The sequence below is a fragment of the Ovis canadensis genome, chromosome 3 (genome assembly GCF_042477335.2).
Source record: "Ovis canadensis isolate MfBH-ARS-UI-01 breed Bighorn chromosome 3, ARS-UI_OviCan_v2, whole genome shotgun sequence".
NCBI classification, from domain to species: Eukaryota; Metazoa; Chordata; class Mammalia; order Artiodactyla; family Bovidae; genus Ovis; species Ovis canadensis.
Genome location: NC_091247.1, coordinates 160,922,717 through 160,946,747, shown reverse-complemented (window position 1 = coordinate 160,946,747; position 24,031 = coordinate 160,922,717). Strand labels below are relative to the sequence as shown.

Here is a 24,031-nt window from a genome sequence, read left to right as displayed (position 1 = left end):
CTTAAGTTTTCAGTTGCTTGTGATTGGTGAACTTGCAGGCTTCTGTCAATGGCACAGTCCTAGCTCTCCTTTTCCCTTAGCCTGTCTCATGCAAGGTGTGACCCTGGGATGGGTTGGCACCCTGCCCACCCCCCAGGGGCTCATGCAGTGGATGAATAACATTTTGATCTGAGGTCTACCTGTCTGAACTTAATACCCACAATCAGTGGATTAAAAAGAATCTTAAATTACTACATGAAACTGAATAAGATATTCCAGATCAGGTTATCACTGAACAGAAATTGATACCGATGGTGGACAGCAGGGGTTTAGTGATTCACTAAGTACTGATTTGAAAATGGTGTATATATGTTAACATTTGTGCTTTCCCTAGTTTTTCTGAGTTGAGGCTATAGCAGCTGTGGCAGAAAATCACTCACCTTGGCATGATGGGAAAGTCCCTTGGTTGCCTAGGGATGAAACCCAGCTAGATGCTGTGTATGCTCACCTTTCTTCAACATGTACTGTGGGCTGAGCCTGCAGAATACAGGGATGAATAGGCCGAGGTTCCCATCCTTCAGAGGCCACAGGCGCTCAGCAGTGGGGGGAAGTTTACATCTCCAGGGAAGATGTATATATGATGTATAATGCAGTGGTATCCGGAAAGGAGAAAATGAAACAGATCAATTCAGATGGCATTTTGTCTTGCCACCTTCTTTGCCTGCTTCACCTGGTCTTTAGCTGCATAATCTAACAGTAATAGCATCCTACCAACTTAGTACCCACATGGCAAATCTTTCAACTCTACAAAGCAGAGAGAGAGAGAGAGAGAGAGAGAGAGAGAGAGAGAGAGAGAGTGTGTGTGTGTATGCAGAGCTAACATTCAGACAGACTGCTTTGTTTGTGCCTGTTGATTCTAAATTAATCTGTAGGAAGATTTGCTTTTAGAGTTCTGATTTCATGTTCTTGGGAAGGTATATTTTTATTGTTGGAGGGATTACAGATCCTTTTTAAAGTTTATCTTGCTTTCTAAAAGGAGGAGTGGGATTAATTATAAGCCCATTTTGAGAGTGATACTCATTTAAATTCATTCTCAAGAATTATTTCCTTTTTAAATCAAGGCCCAGTTTACATTATGCAGATAGAATGGAAATCGTATAGAATTCATTCCACTGTGGGCTGTTTATTGGTGACAAGATGAGGAGGGTGGTGCCCAGGTGGCTGAGGTGATCTCACTGTTGGGTTGATCTGGGGGTGGGGAGGGCAATGATGTTGTGTTGTGCTTGTGACATGCCTCTCGTTCTCACCAGTCTACGCCTGCAAGCTCTCGGACCGGGAACATCCACTCTACCTGCGTTTGGTAGCAGGTCCCAGAACAGACACACTCAGTTTTGTTCTTCGTGAACATGAAATTGGAGAGGTAAGTGATTGTTCATTCTTGCTTTAAACTCTGCAGACCAGCTGGTCCTGTTTTATCGCTCTGGTCTGGTGACTCTACCACTGACTGCGGAGGAGGAGGGGTGGGGAGGGGAGGGGGAATGTGTGTGTCTGTGTGTGTCTGCCTGTCATGGAAGGAGAGGTGGTCCTGTGGAGGCAGGGTGTTTTTGAATTGTCAGAAATGAACCCAGAGTTAGTCTACAATATAATTTTCTTGTAACACTCATTATTTTGGTCTGTAATTTTCAGAGGTGGAAGGATATACACTTTTTTTAAAACCTGATCACCACCCAGTCTCATTTTCACCCCTTCCACCTCCAAATTACTCTAATCCAGCTGAGCTTTGAAAGTCGACACTCTCCATATGTTTGCTGGTAATCAGAGTCTCCAGGCTCCTTTGGTCTAAAGGGAATAAAGGGAAACACAGTCTCTTTACCATGAAAGCCATTTAACTTTCTAGACTCTTCCTTTCCTCTTTGCCTAGATGATTTAAGGATTTGTGTCTATACGTGCAATAATTGCCATTTTCTCTCCAAGAAGGATTGTATTTAGGTCAGTTCAGTTGAGGGAAAAGGCACTTCAGACTGTCCTTCTAAGTGTCAGATCAGTAAATCTCTCAAGCTCTGGGTCTCAGCCTTTTGTCTAGAATCGGAAATGGCATGAATTGTCCGTGTAGAACATTTTGTGATGCAGTGAGAATAGTTCTAGGTTAAAAGTTAAAAAACCAAGACTCTGCTTCCTGCCATTCCTTTTACCAGATTAGGAGTACAACCTTGGGTAAATCTCCTCTTTTCAGTCCTCAGTTTTAAAATCTGTAAAGTGGGACTTGAAAAGATGATTTTGAGTCACAAATTAGAAATGTATGTAAACATGCTTGGTAAAGAGCATGTTTATATGTCAGTGTAAATTGGAACTTTATTTAGGGGAGTTTCAGGAAGACAGTGATTTGGGACATTTTGGAAGTTTCTTTTGATCTTTATGTTTTGAAATCTTTAAAATCCACTGTCATTTTGAAGAGAGAGCTTGGTTACAAAAGCCTAAAATTTGAGGTATTGGTTGGCACACGATAGTCTACCCTCTGCAAACCCAAGTCAGACATATCAGCATAGCCTTGTCCGCATCTTACCTTTCTTGGTGCTGGTTTCTGAGTGTTGCACATAGTTTAGTTAGTGTAACTGGAGCTGCATTGTCTGGGAGGGAATTATGTTGGCTTAGATTTGAAATTCACTTTACGTTGTGTTCTAATGTTCCAGATTGCTTTTCTGACCTCTCTGTGGTATGCTTGTGTCTCAAGTCTTTGAGGTTAAATGAATTGAGAGAAGAAACTTTCCATAGATGTCAGAGAGTGGGAGGGAGATGCTATTTTATACTGTCTTTATTTTGGAGAACTTACGTGAAAAATAAATTGTTAATTTTCAAATTAACAGAGTATTCTAATGTAGACAGTTCTGTTCTCCTGCTTCACTTCTCAGTTTCTTTAGTAACTAGCTCAATCAGTCTCCAAGAGCCAATCTCCTTCACTCATCGATCCGCTTGGTGATTTTATTCTGTCTCCTCTCTCTGCACTTGTAATAGGTTATCCTGTTTTTCCCTACCCCACATGCCCTGGGAGTCCCCCATCAGACCTTGCTCTTGGCTGAGATAGTGATGCTCAGCCCAGGACTGAGGGCCTCCTTTTGGGAGGGGAGGACATGTAGTTTGGAAAGAAACCTCCCAGGTGATGCCACATACCCTTCTTGATATTTACTTCTTAAAAAAAATTATTATTATTATTTTTTTTTTTAGAAAAATACCATGAACATTTTGTGCCTGCCAAATACCAGGTGCTATTAGGGAAAATGAAGTCAGAAGCTCAAGGGCCAAAGACAAAGCCCACATAGTTGGAAGTACAGCAGATGCAGTGCAGACAAGAGAAATGCTAAGCAAATAATTATAACACTGTTTAGATCTTTTGTGATCAGGCAGTGATCAAGGCTTCCAGTGCCCAGTGAAAGTTTCTAAAAGACATAATCCTGACTGACAGAGAAAGGGAGGAAATCATGGAAGCCTTCTTAGAGAGAGTGGCATTGAATCTGGGACTTGAAGGTTGAGGAGGAGTTTGCCAGGCAGAGTGGAGGAGGGGAGAGCATGTGCAAAGCCACACAGGGTAATGAGTGAGCGGCACAGGGACAGAGATGGGACTGGAGAGGGGAGGGTCTTTCAGACATAGCAGAAACAACCGCGGGAAGCCATTGAATGGCTCCAGACATGGAGGGTCATGCCTAGATTGGCGTTCTAGAGAGAGTATTCAGGTTGGCTGTTTGAGGGAACAGATTAGGGAATGGAAAAGTGGAGCTAGGAGGCTATCCCAGGGTTGGAGGGGAGGGTGGTGGTGGATAGGAGGGGGTGAGATTGACAGTGGGAACTGGGGAAGAAGGCAGTGATGACGAGGACCCCACGGATAAGGAGGGTGGAGGGAGTGTGGAGTTGCGCTTCCTGCTTCTGTGGGTTAGTGTCTAATGGAGGTAGGTGTTTGCTCTTAGAGCCCTTTTGGAGGACGCTGGGAGGAGGGGAGCAGCGGGCAGTGGGAGTGAGCTGAGGTAGGGATGTAAGGCTGGTCAGGAGGCTCAGCTCTCGTCCACCAGGACTCCTGAGAAGGCTGGGCAGCGTTGGGCAGTGTGAGTCAGGAGGGGAAGGCAGTCAGCCCCCTGTGCTCCCCGCCCTCCTTGTTCCTAAGTCTTGAATTAATAAACACCTGGCATTTTTCATTTTTGTGTTCCCTCACAGTGGGAGGCCTTCAGCCTGCCAGAGCTACAGAATTTCTTGAGGATCTTGGACAAGGAAGAAGACGAGCAGTTACAGAACCTGAAGGAGCGCTATGCGGCCTATAGACACAAGCTGGAAGAAGCCCTCAGCCAGGCGTGGAAACCGGGGTAAAGTGTGGGGCTCCCTGCCCCTCAGGGACGGCACCGGACCTGCGTGTGCACCGGCGGCCAGGGTCTCTCTTGTCGGAGGGCGGTTTTCTTGCCCTATGATGCTAGGGCCTTTCCTCTTTACACATCTCTAGATCTAGTTCCCCCAAACTGGTCACGCAGCATCCTGCAGCTTGGGCGTCCTCCGTCAGGGATTCTGCAAGCTTGTTCTGTTAACGGCACCACGGTGTTACCTCTTGGCAAGCTGTGAACCTGTGGTCTCATCTGGAGCATTCTAGAGTGCTTTGAAGCATGGACTTTGAGGTTTTTTATTTTTCCTTATTTTCTTTTAGTTAAATATATGATGATGTTAAGCTTAAGGTTGTGCAAATGATTTTTTAAAAGCTTAACAAGGACTCTTTCTGAATACTTGTCTTATGTTGAAACTACCTGTCTGTTACTGGGTTTTTTTTGTTTTGTTTTTAATGTCAGAGGAAACAATTCATGTGAATTGAAGGGCACAGGAAGCTAGGGACACTGAGGAGCTGGTGAAGGATTTTGGAGGAGTCTGGTAAAGAGAGAAAAGAGGAAGTATGGAAGAAGGTGGAGGGTGGAGGCGGAGAGTGCTGACGGAAGGAGGTTTGGGTAAGTGGATGGTAGAGGAGGAGGTGAACTTGCTTGTTAAGGGGTTAAAAGCTTTCAGTTTAGAGACATTAACTCCATTGTCATATTGCTTGATTTCCTGGTGAGTAAAATGTGGGCACGGAAACCAAAGAAAGTAGGAGCTAGAGGCAGAGGAGGAACTGACTGTGGGGGACCAGGGGAGGCAGGAGGAGCCCCATCTTGGTGAATCAGTACCCTCCCGGAGCGGAAGGTCTGAGTGGTACAGCTTCTCTGTGCCTTCTGGGTGGTGAGCATCAGCTATGACCCCTGTGAAGTTACAGTTTCCCCCTGAGGTTGTTTTTCAAAGTGGAAAAGGAGTTTCTGGAGGAGGCAGTATGCCCTCCAACCCAACCCCTTCCCCCCACCCCCCCCCACCCCCCACCCCCCCCGCCCCCGGGGCTTCTGTAGAGTGAGGAGCTCTCAGCACTCTGTTTTGACAATCACTCCCCCCTTTCCCTTTAGTCTTCCCCTCCCTTCTTCCTCCTTCCCTCCCCTCACTGCTCTCCCTTCTCCCTTTGTCTTATAAATTGAAGTAGACTTGATGTAGAACAGGGGTGTGGATTAAGGAGGCACAGGACGGGCCATCAGATCCTCAGTTCCAAAGTGACTGTAAAGTGGGGGAGGGCCCCCCTGCCCCGCGTCCACTCCCAGCGGACCACAGAGGAGCGGGTTCTTAGCTTTTTAACAAAAAGTGCATGCTCCTGCAGACCAAAGAAGTGCATGTGCAATAGGAGCCTTCCTTCAGCCAGGTTAGATAGTCTCATTTTGCGCAGTGGTTAGTCTGAAGCCAGCAGGAAAGGTGTGTTGTGCTCCTAGAGGGGCCTTGCAGTCTGTGTGCAGTCTAGATAGTGTTTATAAATTCCCAAGGAATTGTTAACACTTTGGTGACACCTAATGGAGTCTTTTTGCAATTCCAAGGTGCTTCAGTTCTTTGCCTCCTAAGTGAACTGTGCCTTTTTAAAAAATTGCGTTTCTGTCCCCTTCTTGGTGGCTCTTCTGACTTTTCAGAGAACACCTGTCTTGTTGGAGGCAGATGTGTTGCTTCTGCTATGCCACACACATTACCGAGACAATCATATCTTCCTAAGCTTTTTAAGGAAAGTTGGAAAGAAACCCCCGAAAGTAGAACTAGCTGTAAAATATGTATGGCGCATCTTGTTTCATTTTGCATGTAAGTTCCTTTTAGTGCCTCAGTGAGGTTTTAGTGACATTGTCAACCAATACTTTACCTTCATTGTTCAGGGAATGCCTTCATGATTTTTATACTGGTTTTACTCTTCAGACTATGGCTTAGATGTGAGTGTACTGTTATCAACCACCTGGTCTTTTAATTACCCACCCCAGTAAGCTCATATTTTGTGAAGCCTTTGTTTCTCAGATTGACACTGTTCAAACCTTAAAGTAGTACCTGATGGGTATCTGTGAAAGTTTTTTTTTTTTTTTTTACTTGAAGTAGACTGTCTGAATTAGGCATCCTCGTCTGTATGATCCAGGACCTCGCTCATTGTCACATGCACTACAGGTTTCAATTTGGAGAACTTACTGTGTTGAAGTCCTGTCAGTTCATGATTCTTGAAGACCAATGGTCTCTCCTGAACACTGGTGACTGCAGCATTTTTAATGTGTAAGAGGCCACTGAGGCCAAAAGATTTTTAAAAATTATTGTACAAATTCTTATGTTAAATTTAACTATCTAAGCTTTGCTGTAATACTGTTTTCTCTTCAGTATGTGATGGTACAGGAACGAGGTTAAATGAAGGGGTGGTATTGCAGGGGAGCATTTTAAATCACAGAAGTAAAAAAAAATTATAATATTTATAATTTTCATGAGTTTAAGTTTATTTTTATGGGGAAGAGTTTTTTTTTCCCCCAAAATTGTTTCTGGAATGGCAAATTGTTTCCATTATTAAAAGTTGAAGTTGTTAGTTGATGTTTGTGTGTTTTTATTTATGGTAATATGCCGGATAAAAGAAGGTCATGGGAGTGGGAGGAACTGCTTTTGAAGATAATTGTGGACATGGGCTGACATGTGACAATTTTCAGTAGGTTTGTATGGTTCACATTTGTTCTTCCAAATGTCACGTTGCCTTTGCCTTATCATCTGGGGAAGATAACTGGAGGTGAGTGTCTGCCCACATTCCTGAAACAGTGAAACATACATATGTTTAGAAGTGTGTGAAGGGTATACATACAAGTGTATGAAGCAGATGAATAAAGACTCATTATAAAGTGGCTGCCCTGTGACCACTACCAAGGGAAAACATTGTCCCTTCCCCAGCACGTCTTCTCCTTCCCCAGCTCGTCTTCTCCTTCCCCACCCGTCCCTTGCCTGAGACCCCCCACTGCTGGCTGCATGGGCCTTGCTGCTGTGTGCAGGCTTTCTCTAGCTGTGGCGCGCGGGCTTCCCATCGTGGTGGCGCCCCTTGTTGCAGAGCGTGGACTTCAGTGGTGGCAGTGCATGGGCTCCGTAGCTGGGGCACACAGGCTTAGTTGTCCCCCAGCATGTGGAGTCTTCCCAGACCAGGGGCCAAACCCGTGTCCCTTGGATTGGCAGGTGGATTCCTAACCACTGGACCACCAGGGAAGTCCCTTCTCACTCTTAAAATAGACCACTTCCAACGTTACATTGTCTCTGTGTTTTGAGTCCCTGTGACTGTCTCTCACGGGATTGGGTGCACAGCTGCTGCTCTTCATAGGCTTCCAAGCCTGGTGGAGACACGTGATTTTACTACTGCGCTGGCCCCTAGAGGAGGTGGAGAAGTAGGTGCAAAGCTGTGCCAGTTGGTGAAGGGAAAACATGTAAGTGCCATACCTGCTTCGCAAGTGAAAATGTTATGATAGAAATGATGGCTCAATATAGGTCTTTTTCACAAAAATAACCAGAAGAATCTAGTTTAGAAGTTCGGCCTGGGATACTACCCAAGGTGCCGTTGGGAATGTCTGGGAATCTTTATCCCTTTAAGGGAGTTAGCTTCTTGCCCAAGGAATTTGTCATCAGTTGATAATTAAATGATCTTCCTATGTTGCAAAGTTACTTCTCAAGGATTTGTACATTGTTTTGGGACTTTGTCGTGTGATCCTAATTAGGAAGTTTTCTGTTTTTGAATGTTTGAATGAAAGGAGGAGTCTATATACAGATCTTTTATATATGTGTGTGTATATATATAATATATATTATTAATATATGTATTTCATATACATAATTTTTATTTATTTTTGGCTGCACTGGGTCTTTGTTGCTGTACAGGCTCTTCTCTAGTTGTGCTGAGCAGGAGCTGCTCACCAGCTGTGGGGTCTGGCTTCCTCATTGCAGTGGCTTCTCTTGCTGTGGAGCACAGGAGGCAGGGGGCACAGGCTTCGGTAGTCGCAGCTCCTGGGCTCTGGAGCACAGGCTGAATAATTACGGCACGTGGGCTTAGCTGCTTCGTGGGATGTGGGATCTTCCCAGATCAGGGATCAAACCCGAGTCATCTGCATTTTCAGGTGGATTCTTCACCACTGAGCCATCAGGGAAGCCCCATATACGGATTTTCATTGATTGACCGTGGGGTTATGTTCTGATAAACCCGTCATAAGTTGGAAATACATAATAAGTCAAAAATGCGTTTCATACACATCCTCTCCCAAACATCATAGTTCTGCTTAGCCTACCTGAAACCTGTCCAGAACACATGCATTAGCCTCCAGTCAGGCAAAGTCATCTGACACAAAGTGTGTTAAGTGTTGAATATCTCATGTAATTTATTGAATACTCTCCTGAAAGTGGAAAACAGAATGGCTGGGTATGGAATGTGTTTTTTTCTTCCCAGAATGTTGTAAGTATATTGGTTGTTTACCTTCATGAATAAACAAAATCACTAGCCTGGGAAAAGATCACAATTCAAAATCCCAAGTACATTTTCTAGTGAACACATACCACTTTCACACTATCGTAGTCAAGAAACCACTAGTCAAACTATTGTTAAGTTGGGGACCTTCCGTACTGTAATAGCAAATTCAGACATAGTGCTTAATGTTCTAGGCATTATTCTAACAAGTTTAATATGTATTAACTCAGTTTCTCCCCATGAAATAGGTATTGTCAACACTCTGATTTTACAGATGAGGAGACAGAAACCCATCGAAGTCCAGCAGCTTGCCCACAGCCACTCTGTGAGTGAATAAAAGGTGTCCCTTCCTGTGCACCAGCTTTCCCTGTAAGGTCTACCCTGTTTTTCAGTAAAACTGCCTGATAAGGGCCCATCAGAATGCCGGTAGTAGGCAGTTCAGCTGAAATCAGGCCTGTTAGTAGAGTTGGGATCTGTGGGAAATGGAAGGCGACGGCTTGGTGTCAGAGCGCTTTATCATCCTTTTGTTGTTGTTCACTTAGCTTTCCATTTAAGTGATTATACTAAGTTACAGAGGAGATGCCTACCTATGTTTTCATTTACAGGTTCTGTTGCGTGCAAGAAGCTGACAGGGTAGGTAACTGATCCTCATATTCTCACTGCAATTAGTAAGATAATTCCCTGGATCCACTAGAGGAATAGCTTCAAGAAGTCACAGTTCCCAGGAACCACTAAATACTTGTGAAGGCTGGAGTTTTGCTCCCTCATCAAGGATGAGCCTCTCCAAAGAAACATGGGAAACTAAGTATGCAAATTCTTGAAAGTGTACATTTGCCTGGTGTGAATCACTGCTTGCTTAATTAAGTGCTTAATTAAGAAAACAGATTTGTATAAGGATGGGGTGAGAAATGGGCCAAGGGGCAGTGGTGGAAAGGAGTGGGCAGATTAAATAGCTGTCAGTTGAATGTATTAATTCTATCTGTAGGATTTTTTTGGTTTTTAAATTTTTCCTGGATTTTGGATTTTTAGAGGTTGGTAGTTTGGGGTTTCATTTCGGGTTTGTTTTTGGCAGATCTTTCTCTAATTCTATAAGGTGAGGCTGACCAGGTAGATGACAGACCTTCTAATCTTCGTATTAGTTTCCCAAGTCACTTGTGACTCACTTGGTGGCAGTTGAACTCAGAAAGCTCCTCTTCCCTTTTCTGATAAGGTGAGTACTGGCATTTTTAAACGTTTGCACAAACAGAAAGTATCAGGACCCTTTGTAAACTTAAAAGAAGTTGGGTTTGGGCTTTGTGTCTGGGAGGGAGTCCCTTTATCCAGGAGAGTTGGTTTTGATCTTTCTAGGCAACGAGGGTTACCGTGGATGCTCCTCTGTCTTCAGCAGCCACAGGTCTGCTTGTGGCCTGGTCTGCTTGTGCACCCTCCCCTTGCTTTAGCCACCCAGTGTCGACACAGGAGATTGATTAAACCCTGTGCCTTTCCTTTTCTCTGGAGTTCTAGGGGACTCTGAACCAGAGTTCTGATTTTCAAATGACAGAAAATTTGCTAAAGTTCTAGTCATTCTGGAGCAGCACCCTGAGGTGTCTTGGCAAAAGTTAGAATCCTTGAATTATGGGCTGGGAGGTGACAGCTTAAATTCACATCTTTTTCATCCATGTGTGATCGCCCAAGGAAAAAGTTCCAAGTCCATGACTTTTTGGTAAAACTGAGCATGTTATTAAATGCCTGATCAATAAAAGATGCTTGTCTGAGAATACTCAGCCAAGTTTTTTATTTCTAAGGCTGCTATCAGCCTTCAGAAAAGCCCAAGCCTCATTTCCTTAGTTCCAGATAAACTTTCTGCAAGAGTTTGTGTGCTGGGGAAGGGTCTGTGTGTCAGGCAGACAAGGAGCTAGTGTGCAGGATGTGGGTGAGGCCGGAAGTGATGTTCCTGACCCTTGTGTCATGCCTGTGCCACCCCTGTGACACCCTCTGCTCCTGGCTTGTTTTTAAAACTTTTGTTCTATTCCAAGCAGAGGCACTGTAGTTCTTGGGGGAAAAGTTGCTATGAAACTAGTAGTTGGGAAAGGGTAGTGTTCAATAACCTCAGATATGCAGATGACACCACCCTTATGGCAGAAAGTGAAGAGGAGCTAAAAATCCTCTTGATGAAAGTGAAAAAGGAGAGTGAAAAAGTTGGCTTAAAGCTCAACATTCAGAAAATGAAGATCATGGCATCCGGTCCCATCACTTCACGGGAAATAGATGGGGAAACAATAGAAACAGTGTGAGACTTTATTTTTGGGGGCTCCAAAATCACCGCAGATGGTGACTGCAGCCATGATATTAAAAGACGCTTACTCCTTGTTAGAAAAGTTATGACCAACCTAGATAGCATATTCAAAAGCAGGGACATTACTTTGCCGACTAAGGTCCGTCTAGTCAAGGCTATGGTTTTTCTTGTGGTCATGTATGGATGTGAGAGCTGGACTGTGAAGAAAGCTGAGCGCCAAAGAATTGATGCTTTTGAACTGTGGTGTTGGAGAAGACTCTTGAGAGGCCCTTGGACTGCAGGGTCAGCCCTGGGATTTCTTTGGAGGGACTGATGCTGAAGCTGAAACTCCAGTACTTTGGCCACCTCATGCGAAGAGTTGACTCGTTGGAAAAGACTCTGATGCTGGGAGGGATTGGGGGCAGTAGGAGAAAGGGACGACCGAGGATGAGATGGCTGGATGGCATCACGGACTCGATGGATGTGAGTCTGAGTGAACTCCGGGAGATAGTGATGAACAGGGAGGCCTGGTGTGCTGTGATTCATGGGGTCGCAAAGAGTCGGACACAACTGAGCGACTGAACTAACTGACTAAACTGAGTGTTTAAGATCTGTTAGATGAGATTTCAAGACAAAAATGAGGTTATTACTCGTTTTTTTATAGACTACCTATAGGTGCTGATTTTTAAAAGGCAGACTTTTCTATACCCTACCCCTAAGCCCTGAGAATCTCCTACTTTAACAAGCACCCCATGTTTTTTTTCAAATACTAAGTGTAAATCTTAGAGCTCTGCAGAGTATTTCATCAATTGAAGGGATATATCCAGGTGCACAGTTGTCTTTAAACAAATCACTTCCACATTGAGAGTAATGGCCAGCCTGCAAAGAGACTCTCTGTCTTGCCTCACTTAGCCCTGGAAAGGATAGTTCTTTGTATAGTGTTACCCTGTGCCCCAACCATGCATGGCTAGTTGGATTTTAGTTAGGCCTTGGATACAAGACTGTTGACCAATTACCTTTCTTAAAATTCTAAATAAAGAAACAGAGGAATTGTAGTTAGTCTGTGATGGTATTCATAAGCCAGGGGACTGAACCCACCATTGAGCCTTGTGTCAGAAGCAGAGAGAGACTGCAGAGAAAGCAGGAGAATGGAGAAACAAGAAGCCAAGAGGAGAGTCTGTGTGGCCTCTGGAAGGTGAAGAGAGTAAATTCAGAACCTACTTGATATTTGTTAGCTGTTGAATTTCTCCTGGTACCCTCTTCCCTCAGAAAGGAATTATCTTTGTTGACATGAGCTCTGTACTCATGTGCCCATTTCTACAATGGGGTCAAGAGTAGAAACAGGGAAATTTATGGTACTAAATGCCGTTTAGAAAAGATGAAAGGGCTCAAATGCATGACCTCAGCCTCCTCTTAAAGAAAAGCAGAAGAAAGGAAGTGATAAAGAGTGGTAACAAATGAAACAGAAAACAAACAAAATCAGCAAAACCAGAAGTATGTTCTTAAGAGATCAGTAGAGGTGATAATTCTCTAACCATACTGACCAGGCAAGAAAGAGAGGACGCAAATTATTAACACCACTATTAGGAACAGGAGCGGTGACATCACTACATATGTTCATATTTTAGGTCTTTGCATTGCAATAAGTTTCCTTAAAAATTAGTGTTATTTTTTGGAAAAACAAAACCAAGGTGAGTTCTACACATTCCTAATTTTGCCTAGTTTTGAAAAATTTGCCAAGTGACAAATGCTGATGTTACTGGTACTATCAACTATTTGGTTCCCACAATTATTTACAGTATTGTAACTTTAATGCATATGATCAATACTATTCTAACTTAATATTTAAGGTTACTTTAATATTATTAGAAATACAGTTAGGATTTCTGCTTACTAAAATGTGGATTATGATAGTTTCCTCCCTCTCTTCCATCCTCCCCTCCTATTTCCCTCCCTCCCTCCTTTTTCTTTCTTTTTCCACAAACAGAACTAATTGTAATCATAGTTGAGGAATGAGTGTGTCTGTTTTACTGCTGGGTTCTGTGATACCTATCTTCTTACAACGATCCTTTTTTTATTTTTTCAGTAACTTTTTACTTTGATTAGTTCTTTCTGTTCTTCGCACAAAAAGAAACTTGAGCAGAACACCGAGTGTTTTAACTTCTTTTATTCAACAAGTACTTTAAATTACCCAAGGATGTTAGGACTTGGATGTGCACATTACCAAGGATGTGTCGATTATGGTGAGAAAGAACATCGTGGTCCTGTCTTCACCAAAACTGGTTTACTTCAGTTTCCATGTGTAATGAAAACCGGCAAGTGTCACAAAGATGAAATACAGAGCGCTGTGAGAGTTTATTACTTAAGCTTTTAGAGAAGGCTTCCTAGAGGGAGTGATTTAGAGCTAAGATTTCTAAGGATGAGTCGGAGTTACCTGGCAGAATTTATGATTTACTGGAAAATTTTCTATGTAAGAGCCACTGGTTTCTCAAGCCTTTCTTTCGGTAGTGTGTTATATTGGCGTCACTCTTGCTGTATTGCCTGTTATGAGAAAGGAGCTTACAGATTGCTAAATAATTCTCAGTGGGTCCTGAGTTCATCTTTGGCAGGGGCAGAGTTAAAATTTACCGTAGCAATTGCCCCGGATCAGTGGTTTTCCCCCCTGTAAAGTGGAGAGGGCATCATGTTTGCTTTCTTCATCAGACTCATGAGGACCAAGTAAGATAATGAAGGTCAAGGTACTCTACACCCTGCAAAGTCTGATGTAGTGTAAGGTGGTCCTGTTTTCCAAATTCTTCTTCCTATAGGGGTGGTATGGCTGCTTTACTGCTGGGCCAGGATGTTTACATATCATGTTGACACAGACATTCATCTAAGAAGCATCACCTAGGATGTAACTTCCAAGAGGGACATTTTTTTCAAAGTGAAATTTTTTGTTTTTGTTTTTTAACCTCATGCTTAAGGAAGGCAAAACACTCAAGATCCAGGGCAATTAACAGACCAAAAAATCTGCACTCAGTGCCTTTCCACGTGCCGCCCGTAAATATAATGGCAGAGCGGTCTGTCTGCTCTGACAAGTTAGACCCACAAGGCTCAGAGCTGCAGGGACCAGGGCTGCCCACGCTGTCACGCTCCTGTAGGTGCTGAGCGATCCAGACCAGAGGGTGACGTGTGGGTGTCATCTGGGGGCCCTGGCCTTTGTTTCTCGTCCGGTGCTGTCATGTGTGTGAATTCTCACCCCAGATAGCAGTTTCTCTGGGGACTGGGGCATGTCTTCAGCTCTCTGAGCTGGGGGGCATAATGTCTGTGGGACTAAACATTTCATCGTGTCTGGAAACAGCCAGTTGGGCAGCTTGGAGAAGGAATGGGGCTGTTCTGCAAGGCTTCCTGCCTCTCCTTGTAAAGTCAGTGTTCAGCCCCGGCTGAACCCTTCACCAGGGCCCTAAGTGGCAATATAGGGAGGAAGGGGGCAGGGTGACCGAGGCCCTGTTTTTGTGTTCCCCTGCTGTATAGAAGACCAGACTCAGCATCCCAGGCTTCATTCTCTGTGGAATCATCCATAAAAGTGCAGTCACTGGCTGAAGGCTGCCTGATAGATGACTCAGTAAGTGGCCCCTCATTCCAGACTGCTGAAAGGATCCAAGTTCTTGTGTTGATGTCAGGTCTAATAAAGTTGCTACTCACGCGATCTCGGAGGAGCTGGGAAACACAGGAGACCTGGGGAAGAAAAAGACATAGGGAAGCCACTTTTCTTCAGGACTTAAACAGAAGCGGCTGCATTTCTGAGCTACTTCCCTAGCATTAGGATGAGGCAAAGGAGTAGCGTCTGACGGTCTTGATTTGGACAACAGGTGCCTCAGAAGCCAAGCCAAGATCTTGGCCTGTAGCAGCTGCTGAAAGAGCAGCTCCGCCCCTGTGCTGGGCTCTCCCACGCACCAACTTTTGTGGGTAATAGAGACCCTCTGGAGGGAAGACTTGGACTTGTGTCTGGGGCCTGCCAGCCTAGAGTCCATTAAAATGTTTTCTAGCACGTGCTGAGAACAATACTTTCAGTTCAGTTCAGTTCAGTCGCTCAGTCGTGTCTGACTCTTTGCGACCCCATGAATTGCAGCACATCAGGCCTCCCTGTCCATCATCAACTCCCGGAGTTCACTCAAACTCACGTCCATCGAGTCGGTGATGCCATCTAGCCATCTCATCCTCTGTCGTCCCCTTCTCCTGCCCCCAAACCCTCCCAGCATCAGAGTCTTTTCCAATGAGTCAGCTCTTCGCATGAGGTGGCCAAAGTACTGGAGTTTCAAATCCCAGGGCTGATCTCCTTCAGAATGGACTGGTTGGATCTCCTTGCAGTCCAAGGGACTCTCAAGAGTCTTCTCCAACACCACACTTCAAAAGCATCAATTCTTCGGCGCTCAGCCTTCTTCACAGTCCAACTCTCACATCCATACATGACCACTGGAAAAACCATAGCCTTGACTAAGACGGGCCTTTGTTGGCAAAGTAATGTCTCTGCTTTTCAATGTGCTGTCTAGGCTGGTCATAACTTTTCTTCCAAGGAGTAAGCGTCTTTTAATTTCATGGCTGCAGTCACCATCTGCAGTGATTTTGGAGCCCCCCAAAATAAAGTCTTGACACTGTTTCCACTGTTTCCCCATCTATTTGCCATGAAGTGATGGGACCAGATGCCGTGATCTTCATTTTCTGAATGTTGAGCTTTATGCCAACTTTTTCACTCTCCTCTTTCACTTTCATCAAGAGGCTTTTTAGTTCCTCTTCACTTTCTGCCATAAGGGTGGTGTCATCTGCATAGCTGAGGTTATTGATATTTCTCCCGGCAATCTTGATTCCAGCTTGTGCTTCTTCCAGTCCAGCGTTTCTCATGATGTACTCTGCATAGAAGTTAAATAAGCAGGGTGACCATATACATCCTTGACATACTCCTTTTCCTATTTGGAACCAGTCTGTTGTTCCATGTCCAGTTCTAACTGTTGCTTCCTGACCTGCATATAGGTTTCTCAAGAGACAGGTTAGGTGGTCTGGTGTTCCCATCTCTTTCAGAATTTTCCAGTTTATTGTGATCCACACAGTCAAAGGCTTTGGCATAGTCAATAAAGCCGAAATAGATGTTTTTCTGGAACTCTTTAGCAATCATATAAAGAAGCTTCTACTAGGTTTTGGTAGTTATACCTGCAAACTGGTATTTATTTATACCTTTCAGTTATATAATGTGCAGATTTTTTTCTGCCTTTGGAGATAAGTTGAGCCTCTACCACTGGGCAGCTTTGCCCTGTCCCAGGTACCTACCGTTTATAGGTTTTGGCTAAAGGTTTGTCCCATTTTCTCTTGGTCAATTAGGTTTGGTCATTATGTTAGTTATACATTGCCATACATAGTTACAAAAATATTTTTTTCCTTATGAGGACGTTTAGCATGTACTCTTAGCAAATTTCAAGTATGTGACACAGTATTGCTAACTATAGTCACTATGCTGTACCTTACACCCCCATGGCTTGTTTTATAACTAGAAGTTGGTACCGTTGGACCCCCTTTCACCTGTGTGTCCTACTCCCCAAACCCCACCTCTGGCAACCACCGTATCTGTTCTCCATTGCGATAAGCTTGGTTTTCTTTCCTGTTGTAATTGTTCATTATTTTTAAAATTCCACATATTAGTGAGATCGTAAAGTATTTGCCGTTCTTTGTGTTACTTAATGCCCTCAGGGTCTCTGCATATTGCCACAAGTGGCAAGATTTCATTCATTTTTATGGCAGAATAGTATTGTATATATATATACATCTTCTTTATCCATGCATCCATTGATGGATACTTAGGTTGTTTCTGTATCTTGGCTGTTATAAATAATACATAGGCTGTTTCTGTATCTTGACTATTATAAATAATGCTGCAGTGAATATGGGATTTCAAATTAGTGTTTTGTTTTTTTTTTCCAGATAAATACCCACAAGTGGAATTGCTGGATCATATAGTTTTAATTTTTTGAGGAACCTCCATACTGTTTTCCACAGAGGCTATTTCAGTTTACATTCTCACCACAGGGATTCTCTAACATCCTGCACAGGATCCTCTAACAGCCACATCCATTTGGCTGTGTTGTGCAGCTTGCAGGGTCTTATTAGTTCCCTGATCAGGGATTGAACCCTGATCAGTTGTTTCTTGTCCTGCTCAAAGCTTTCAAGTTTTCATTGTTGAGTAAGATGTTAGCTGTGGACTTCTCATCTATGGCTTTCATGTTGAGGTACGTTTCCTCTATAACCATTTATCAATAAGTGAACATTGAACTTTGTCTAATGCTTTCTGTATCTGTTAAGATGATTCTTTGTTATCTTTCATCTTGTTAACGTGGAATATAACATTGATCTGTGGATATGGAACCATTCTTAAATCCTTGTACTAAATTCCACTTGATCCTGGTGTGTGAACCTTTTAATGTGTTGTTGAATTCAGTCTGCTGATCCTTTGTTGAGGATTTTTGCCTGTATGTTTGTCAGGAATATTGACCTATTGTTGTCCGGTTTTGGTATGAGAGTAATGCTGGCCTTGTAAAATGAGTTTGGAAGTGTTCCTTTTCTATTTCTGGAAGAGTTTGAGAAGGACTGGTGTTAATTCCACTTTGAACGCTTGGTAGAATTCATCAGTGAAGCTACCTGGTCCTTACTAGAGATTAGACCATTCACATTTCCTGGTTTTTTTCATGATTCAGTCCTGGAAGGTTGTATGTTTCTGGGAATTTATTGAGTTATTGGCATCTAATTAATTGTGGTACTCTCTTAGGCTCCTTTGTGTATCTGAGGTGCAGTTGTAATGTCTTCCCTTTCATTTCTGATGTTACTTATTTGAGTCCTTCTTATTCTTGGTGAGTCTATTTAAAGGTTTGTCAGAGGAGCTCTGTTTTCAAGTCAGGCTGTGGAGCAGGACAAGAAACCATTTCAATGGTAGTCTCAACTCTGTTTCTTAGTCTGGAACTATTTTCCCTGTAAATACAGATATCAGGGACAAGTTTTCTTTTCAATTTACATGATGTCCTGGAGGTCAGAGAAATATTTCTCTTTCATAACCCAGCTCACTTCCAGAGTAGGCACTCAGATCTATGAGGGTGAAATCCTTATTAGATCACAGCGACAGCAGAATTTAATAGAAAGATGTCTTCAAAGCCAGATCTTTGAAATCTTGACTCTAATTAGCTTTATGAGCTTGGGTAAACTGAGTTAAAGAGCCTAGTCTGAAGAGCCCTTTTTGTCACAATAAATGCTAATTACAACCATTCTTTGTATTCCTCTGCCCTTTGAGGACCTGTCAGCATGTCAGAACTGCAGGTCACGAGGATCTAGATCTCAGGTCTCACCAGCTTAAAATGTCATGAAAGCGTCCTTTCAAAGACTGAGAACTGTCATCCGCTCTGTGGTCCTCCTGAAGCCAGCTCCCATGTTCCACATGTAAATCTTGTCTTACGGAGGAATCCCTAGGCCATCAGTAAAGTTCTCTGCATCGAGCTTTCAGCTAGGGGCCTTAGGTTCTCTGCTCTTGCCACAACAGACTTCAAGGCACACATATGACTAGCCCATTAAACCCACTGTGGGTAGAGAAAGATGAAACAAATACTAAATGTGTATATATTTGGTTCTACAGGGCAAGGTAGTCTCAGTGGGAATAGGCAGGGTGCAACTTAGAAAAATGGATGGAGTCGGCTGTACTTACCCTCACTTTGAGTCTATGCAAAAAAAGTCTCCTCTCCCTAGGTGACTTGATACTGTGATAAATCCAAGTATTTGTTTTTCTGATGGTAGTCTGGAAACTTAATGGGTGTCTTCTCACCTCTTGTTTTTCTGGTCTTCAGAACTTCTAAGAGGCAACCTACTACATCTGAGATTGCCAAATTATGGCTTTTTCCTTTTTTGATGATGGAACATAGCCACGCATATTCAGTTGTGGGTTGTCTATGGCTACTTTTGTACTGAAACAGCAGAATTATGTATCTGTGATACAGACATGGCCTGCAAACCTAAAATACTATCCCTTTAAGAAAAAAAGCATGTCAACCCCAGTAGGACTTCATTTCTCATTTACAGCAAGGGATCACGTGACTAGTTATCAAGGCAAAGCACCTTTGGAGGTAAGTTTATCTAATTAAAGCTGGCTAAGTTTTTTTTTTCCCCCCTCCAAACTATAAATGCATGTTGAATTATCAGGAAGATTTTCTGCATGCTACTCATCAGGGACACATACATGAGCTTTCCAGGTAGGGACTGTAGTACCCCATGGAAACAGCCCATCTCCAGTACTAGGTGAGCCATTAAAACATTAAACAGTATATAATAACAGAGTCAAAATTACTACTTGTGGACTAAAACAAAGGACACATTTCCACTACAACAGAAATAAACTTTAATTCATTGAAAAGTGCAGCAGTGAACAGGGTCCTTCGAAGGGCACTTTCTAAGTCAAATGACTGAGATGACACAGAGCCAGGGCAGGAGAACTTCCAGGAACAGATGAGGCAAACACAGAAATTCACAAATTCAGTGGGACCTAAGTGGTGGTGAAACAAAAGAATTCCCACCTAGTTCCACTGGTGGACCAGTTTAAACACCCCTTTGCTGTCTCTTAATAAGGATCCTGGGACAATTTAACTTCTTCTGTTCAAATACTAATCCTTAGACACTTTAAGAACAGTTGGCAGACTACCCTAGTGTTGTTAATTAAAACATTTAGAAATAGCACCGCTGGTCGAATTCAAAGTTGCAGGGAATGTTATTGTATTTGCGGGAGAGCTTTGTGATTGATAGGAAGTCTTATAAGGCAAAATCTTTATTCATCCCCAAGATCTCTGTTCATTCCTAGTAGTTACAGTTCTCTATTCTGAAGGGCACCTGGTCTTCTTAAAAGGGAAAATAGACCCCCAGTCAGTACAAGTGAGAGAAAAAAAGCAAGCCTCCTGCAGTGAGGCCCTTATACATAGTCAAGAATTTCAGTGCATTTTGTGGTCTGTTAGTCTATAAACTGAGGCTTCTTTATGAAAGATGATTTTAGCATAGATCCAGAGAATGAAGCCAGTCCAAGAGAAAAAAATTAGAGACCATTTAACAATGAGAGGTACAAAGGGGGCTTCAGTCCGTCCCCCTACCAACCCAACCCCAAATCTGCTGCATGAAAGAGCAGCTAGTTGATCTGAGTTACTCTCACAACCTCATCTGCTTTCAGGAAGCAGCATCATAAAGCTGAACAATACCACATCACAGTACAAGACCTCGTAAGAGCTGGCTTCTTTTTATTCAGGAATAACTGGTCAACTTTCATTAATGTGGAAACTGACTGATTAATGTTAAGAATCAGAGAATAAAGCTGATACCCATACTCAACATTGTAGTTTGCTTTTAGTTACAAAACTGTTAGAATTTCTTTTCCTAAAACAGTTCAAACAGAAGTATTCATTTCTCTTGCCCATTTCACCTCTAAATACCACCACAGTTACTGGGATTGTGTAAAGGAATAAACCTAATGGCTATTAACCCAACATGGCAATCTGGGATTGTGATAGAAAGTTACTTATTATGGCCATGTGTTACAAAGTGCTTAAAGCTCAACCTAGGACCTTACATAAAGCTAAAATCACAACTGCCTGAGTTGGACAGATTATAAACCACAGTTCCTCTTACCTGCTGCCCCACCATCAATTAGCCTTCTTGTGAAAACAACATAAGAATGGGGATTAGTCTTTGAGCCAAGAGACAGAAATATAGGTGTTCTAAACAGTGACGAAACGTCAAAAAAATCTGATTTTGACAGAGAAATAGTAAACAAGGCCCAAATTGCACCAGATTCCAAAAACTCAGGCAGAAGTTAGCTGAAAGGGAAGAAGCTAAGTAGCTGGTACTTTACATCAACTCTAAAATTCTTACATCTTATAACAAACAATGTCAGCAAAATGCACAGGGAGTGTCACAACTTCACTTGTGGGCCTGGGACCCAGGCTCCTTGCTGGGCAGGCACTTACTATACCTAATTTATGGCCTTTCATCAACCCGAGAGCCCTACTACTGGAGCCCCTCAGAAAACACAACCTTCACCAACCCTTGGAAGTCCTTCTCTGCTGAAATACTTAACCCACTTTATCTTTCAGATCTTAGAGGGGCGAAATTCCCTCAACAGCCCTGGTGTTAACTGGCTCACTATGTGAGCAGTCACTGGCAAGTAGATGTCTATCACCTTCAGTAACTACTTAGAATCAGCCTGTACCAAAAGCTTGCTATTGTTCTATTTCAATGAAGCACAAGCCCAGAATTCCCAAAAATGAACAGAGCTTGGTTGCTAAGTTTTGAATTTGTGACCTTGTCACATTGTGATGGTTATTATAAAAAGTGTATTTTTACTATCTAAAACCAATGGTTTTTGTCTTTAATCAGGTGGTTCAGCTCTGATGGTGGTTCTTCAAGCCATGTGATATTGGTATTTTTGATAGTGAAGTGCTTAATCTGGAATGCTATGCAGGTCCTCTGATTTTAGGTCAAGCTAGATACCAAAAACATTTCCCACCCCCAGCAAAGCAATACCATTTATCTGAATGGATTTATAAGTCCAGATCACATGGGGACTAATTAAAAACTGTGGCCGCAGGACAAAAAGGGTTTGGTGAGAACAAAGATCTCAGGAGTATTGTCATCAGCTAAATAAAGGGACCAGGGACAGCCACTCCTGACACACAGGCAGAGTTCACAGTTTATCACATTGCACAAGGAAGTCAGCTGATTGGGTTGCTTTTTCAAACAGGACTTAAAGCCAGTCCAGAAACCCTTCCAGGTGTGGTCTTGAAGACTAGCTACAGACACCTACTCCAATCACTTCATCAGAAAGAGGTGAGCAGAGATCCAACCGCACAGGTGCTACAGAAGGTGTTTTGAGAATCTTCGTGTCCTGACGCTGCCATGATTGCTGAACATGAGACGAGGGTCAAACCTATACCTGGGGACAGAAAACGCATAAAACAATGTGGCATTAACTGTTATGAGCCATTGAGTACTTCATTCAGAATATTAACTGGAAAGACTGGCAGGAGGGGATACAAAAGCAGCAGCTAAATAACCAGAAGAGATCTAGTGGGAAAGTCTAGTACAAAGCAGGAGTACTTAGTAATTAAGAGCAATTTCATCATAAGTCAGTGAGCACAAAATAATATAGTAAAAGTGGAGAAAAGAAAAACAGAAGTAAGGCAAATCTTGAACGGTGTTAGGAGGAAAGGTTAAAGCTTTTGGGGGGAGGGAGGGACCCCTAAACTATAAAGCAGCCTGGTGCAAGAGTGCAGCTCTTGCTGAAAGCCCCTGCAGCATTTTCAAAGCCCTGTCTTCTTTTACGTTTTGACACACAGACTGTGGTGGTAAGAGGTAAGGTATGCACTTCAGACAGGAGCCTGAGCCTGGCTTATTATGAACATAGGTACCTAAAGTCACTGACGTCTCTGGCCACCAATAAAATTGGAAGGCAATTCACATGAAGTATCTAGCACATAAAATCAATTCTGCCTGCTGATGCAGAAGATGTGGATTTGATCCCTGGGTCAGGAAGATCTCCTGGAGAAGGAAATGGCAACCCATTCCAGTCTTCTTGGCTGCAAAATCCCATGGACACAGGAGCCTGGCAGCCTCTAGTCCATGGGGTCACAGAAGAGTTGGACTCGACTTAGCAACTAAATAACAAAGGAATTTAAAAGCCACGTGGACTTTAAATAGCTTAAGCCAACATCAGCAAAGCCAGCATCAAGAATCTTAGCCCTAACCCTCCAGAATGTAAACAAGACACTTAGTAATGGTTAAAAAAAACAATTTCATGGAAGAAGGCATGAGAGAGTAAGGTGTTATTGAGACCATCTGGCTTATGTAAGTGGCTGAACCCCATTAAAGTCTCTATATAAACCTTAAGATTCTGCCAGGCAGGTGTGGAGATCTACTCATCTTGTGAACGCCCAAGACAAGCCTCTCATACAAGCAAGCTGAGGCTTGTTCAACCAAGATAATGTGTCCAAGATCAACGGCTGTTTTGAGGATGGAGACAAGAAGGCTGGGTAGAAAGATATGAACCAAGAAGGCTGGGTAGAAAGATATGAACTTATATCTTCTCATGAAGACACAAAAATCACAACTAACTGCTAAACAACCATTGGCAACACCCCCCTAGCCCCCAAACTTATCAAAAAGATATCCTACATCCAGAGACAAGCCACCACAAGGCAGTGTGGATGGGAGGAGGGGTTGAGACAGAATCACGTATATATATGGGCAAGTCCCTCTGCTGTTCACCTGAAACTATCACGACATTGTCAATTAGCTACACCCCAGTACAAAAAAAGAAAGCCACAACAAGACAGCAGGAGGGGTGCAACTGTGACAAAAGCAAACCCCACACCCATGGGTGGGTGACCCCCAAACTGGTAAAATATTTTATCACAGAGGTTCTCCCACCAGAGTGAAAGTTATGAGCACTACATCAGGCTCCCCAGCCAGGTGGTCTGGCATTGGGAGGAGGAGCTCCCGAAGCATTTGGCTTTGAAGGCCAGTGAGTTTAGAGTGGGGGAGGAAAGAGAAACTCCACTCTTGGAGGGTGCAGACAGTGTGCACCAGGACCAGGGGAAAAGCACGGTTTCCGTCAAGTCTGAGCCAGACCTACCTGCTGGTGTTGGAGGATGTCCTGTGGACGCAGGTGGGCAGCTGTGGCTCACTGTGGGGCCACTGGCACTGGTGGTGGTAGTTCCGAGCAGTACTAGTTGACATGAGCCCTCCTGGAGGCTACCTTCTTACAAGACCTGGCCTCACCCAACAGCCTACAGGCTCCAGGGCTGGTATGCCTCAAGCCAGACAACCAAGAAGGTGGGAATACAACCCCTCCCATCAGCAGACAGGCTACCTAATGTCATCCTGAGCCCACAGCACCTTGCTAAACACAACCCATGACATGGCTCTGCCCACCAGAG

At 43.4% G+C, this 24,031-nt stretch overlaps 2 protein-coding genes across 3 annotated transcripts in view; one reads left to right on the top strand and one right to left on the bottom strand.

The window, feature by feature from the left end:
- The window catches only part of RASSF3 (Ras association domain family member 3), a 113,326-nt gene that overhangs the window by 69,860 nt on the left and 19,435 nt on the right, over positions 1 to 24,031 (top strand). Inside the window, exons 4-6 of one of the 2 annotated variants that reach the window (XM_069584734.1) lie at positions 1,290 to 1,399; positions 4,183 to 4,328; positions 4,463 to 6,895. In XM_069584734.1, coding sequence (XP_069440835.1) covers positions 1,290 to 1,399; positions 4,183 to 4,328; positions 4,463 to 4,544 — 338 coding nt within the window. In that variant the 3' untranslated portion in view covers positions 4,545 to 6,895. Of the gene's footprint in view, positions 1 to 1,289; positions 1,400 to 4,182; positions 4,329 to 4,462; positions 6,896 to 24,031 lie in introns of those variants that run through there. The other variant, XM_069584736.1, reaches the window with a different exon arrangement.
- GNS (glucosamine (N-acetyl)-6-sulfatase) overlaps positions 19,432 to 24,031 on the bottom strand; it is a 48,181-nt gene continuing 43,581 nt past the window's right edge. The window contains exon 14 of the mRNA XM_069584733.1: positions 19,432 to 22,029. Coding sequence (XP_069440834.1) covers positions 21,951 to 22,029 — 79 coding nt within the window. The 3' untranslated portion in view covers positions 19,432 to 21,950. The remainder of the gene's footprint in view (positions 22,030 to 24,031) is intronic.